The sequence below is a fragment of the Raphanus sativus genome, chromosome 8 (assembly GCF_000801105.2).
Source record: "Raphanus sativus cultivar WK10039 chromosome 8, ASM80110v3, whole genome shotgun sequence".
Lineage (NCBI taxonomy): Eukaryota > Viridiplantae > Streptophyta > Magnoliopsida > Brassicales > Brassicaceae > Raphanus > Raphanus sativus.
The window spans coordinates 6,566,230-6,568,287 of record NC_079518.1 but is presented as its reverse complement, the minus strand read 5'-3'; the positions used below and the strand labels follow the sequence as shown (position 1 = coordinate 6,568,287).

Sequence of the window (2,058 nt, the reverse complement as noted above, 5' to 3'; positions counted from 1 at the left end):
TGGATATATATTAATATATAAAATAGACATAATTAATTTATTTTATTTACTAATTTCAAAAATTATGTTTATATCAAAAATTTTGTTTAAAAAAATAAAATTTACAATTAAATATCTATTTAAAAATATATTTCTCATTTAAAATATAATATAATTTATAAAATTATATTATATTTTAAATGTGAAATACCATTTTTAAAAAAAATATTTTTATATTGTAAATTTATTTTAGAAATGAAACTTCATTTCTGGATATAAATTTATTTTATAATATTATAAATCAAATAAATGAACTAATTATATATATTTCATAAATATATAAATTGTAAATGCAAATGCTCTTCCAAAAGTTTCATATGAGAGCATTTGCTAGAGAGCATTTGGAGAGCATTAGCATTTATTAAATGTTTTTCTAAATGTTTTTGTAACAAATGTTGATTGGATAATGTAGAGTATAATGCTAATGCTAATGCTGTACCAAGGCCATAGTAGTGCGCAGGTAGAGTTAAAAGTATAAGTGAAGCTCCATAATGGGCCTTAAGCCCGCACATGCTTACAGATATCTATAACTGATAGTTGGGCCATGCCTCATTTTCTTTCCGTTTATCCATCCTGGGAAACGATACCGTACAGAGCTTAATGGAGTAAACGAATCACACGTAGCAGGATCCCCGTGTCAGTTCTTGTCCGAAAAGCTGGAAGGAGGAAAACGGTATCGTATTCGCTTCGCTTGAATATATATGTTCTGCGGAAAAGCCCTTTTTCTCTTTTTTCCCATTACTCGATTTTAGGGTTTTCTAATCTCAAATCAAGATCCTCCTTCCTTCCATCCTCTCTCGATTTCGATCTCATAGTCCCTCTTGGTGTGTTGATTTCGAATCCGTTTCTTTCTAGCTCCGATCTCGTTATCAAATTAGGGTTTCGAGCGAGCTTAATTGGATCGGGTTTGTGGATCAGTTGAGATGCGATCAGAATCTCTCTGATTAAGAGAGACTCGATTGGGGTTTCTTCCTTTGTATGGAAACTCGGAGCCGCAAGCGTGCGGAGGCGACCTCAACTGCCCCGTCATCGTCTTCTTCCTCTCCTCCTCCTCCTCCCTCAGGTCCCACCACTCGCAGCAAACGCGCTCGCCTCTCGTCTCCCTCTTCCTCTTCTGCCGCCGTCGCTACAACCACAACCACCGCACCTTCCTCATCCACCCGCTCTCGTTCTTCTCGCTCCGCCGCAACCACCGCCGCCGCAGCTCCCATGGACACCTCCACCGATTCTTCCGGATTCCGCCGCGGCGGACGAGGCAACAGGGGAAACAACGACAACAGTAACTCCGACAAGGGGAAGGAGAAGGAGCACGACGTTCGTATGAGGGATAGAGAGAGAGACAGAGCCAGACAGCAGCTCAACATGGACGCCGCGGCAGCAGCCGCCGCCGCCGCTGACGAGGACGACGACAATGACAGCGAGGACGGCAACGGGGGATTCATGCATCCCAACATGAGCTCGGCGAGCAGTGCTTTACAAGGGTTGCTGAGGAAGCTCGGAGCTGGGCTTGACGACTTGCTTCCTTCCTCAGGTATCGGCTCGGGCTCTTCCTCCCACTTGAACGGGAGGATGAAGAAGATTCTCGCTGGTTTGCGTTCAGAAGGAGAGGAGGGAAAGCAGGTCGAGGCTTTGACGCAGCTCTGCGAGATGCTATCCATTGGGACCGAAGACTCCTTGAGCACCTTCTCTGTTGATTCCTTCGTCCCTGTGCTTGTTGGCCTGCTTAACCATGAGAGCAACCCCGATATTATGCTTCTTGCTGCCAGGGCTCTTACCCATCTGTGTGATGTTTTACCGTCTTCTTGTACTGCCGTTGTTCATTACGGGGCCGTTTCTTGCTTTGTCGCCAGATTGCTAACCATTGAATACATGGACTTGGCCGAGCAGGTTCGATTTCATAGTAATTCTTGAAATTTTGTAGAGTTTAATTTATTTTCTAAATTGTGGAATGTTTTTCTGCTGCTTTGAATTAGAACGCAGGCAGTTACTTCACATATGCAATGTTTTGATTTACTTAAT

General features: G+C 42.5%; 1 protein-coding gene across 1 annotated transcript in view; it reads left to right on the top strand.

Annotated features, from left to right (window-relative positions):
- Positions 1-703: 703 nt before the first annotated feature.
- Positions 704-2,058, top strand: part of LOC108821726 (E3 ubiquitin-protein ligase UPL3) — an 8,428-nt gene continuing 7,073 nt past the window's right edge. Inside the window, 1 exon segment of the mRNA XM_056992461.1 lies at positions 704-1,926. Within this exon segment, the coding sequence (XP_056848441.1) occupies positions 1,018-1,926 (909 nt within the window). The 5' untranslated portion in view covers positions 704-1,017.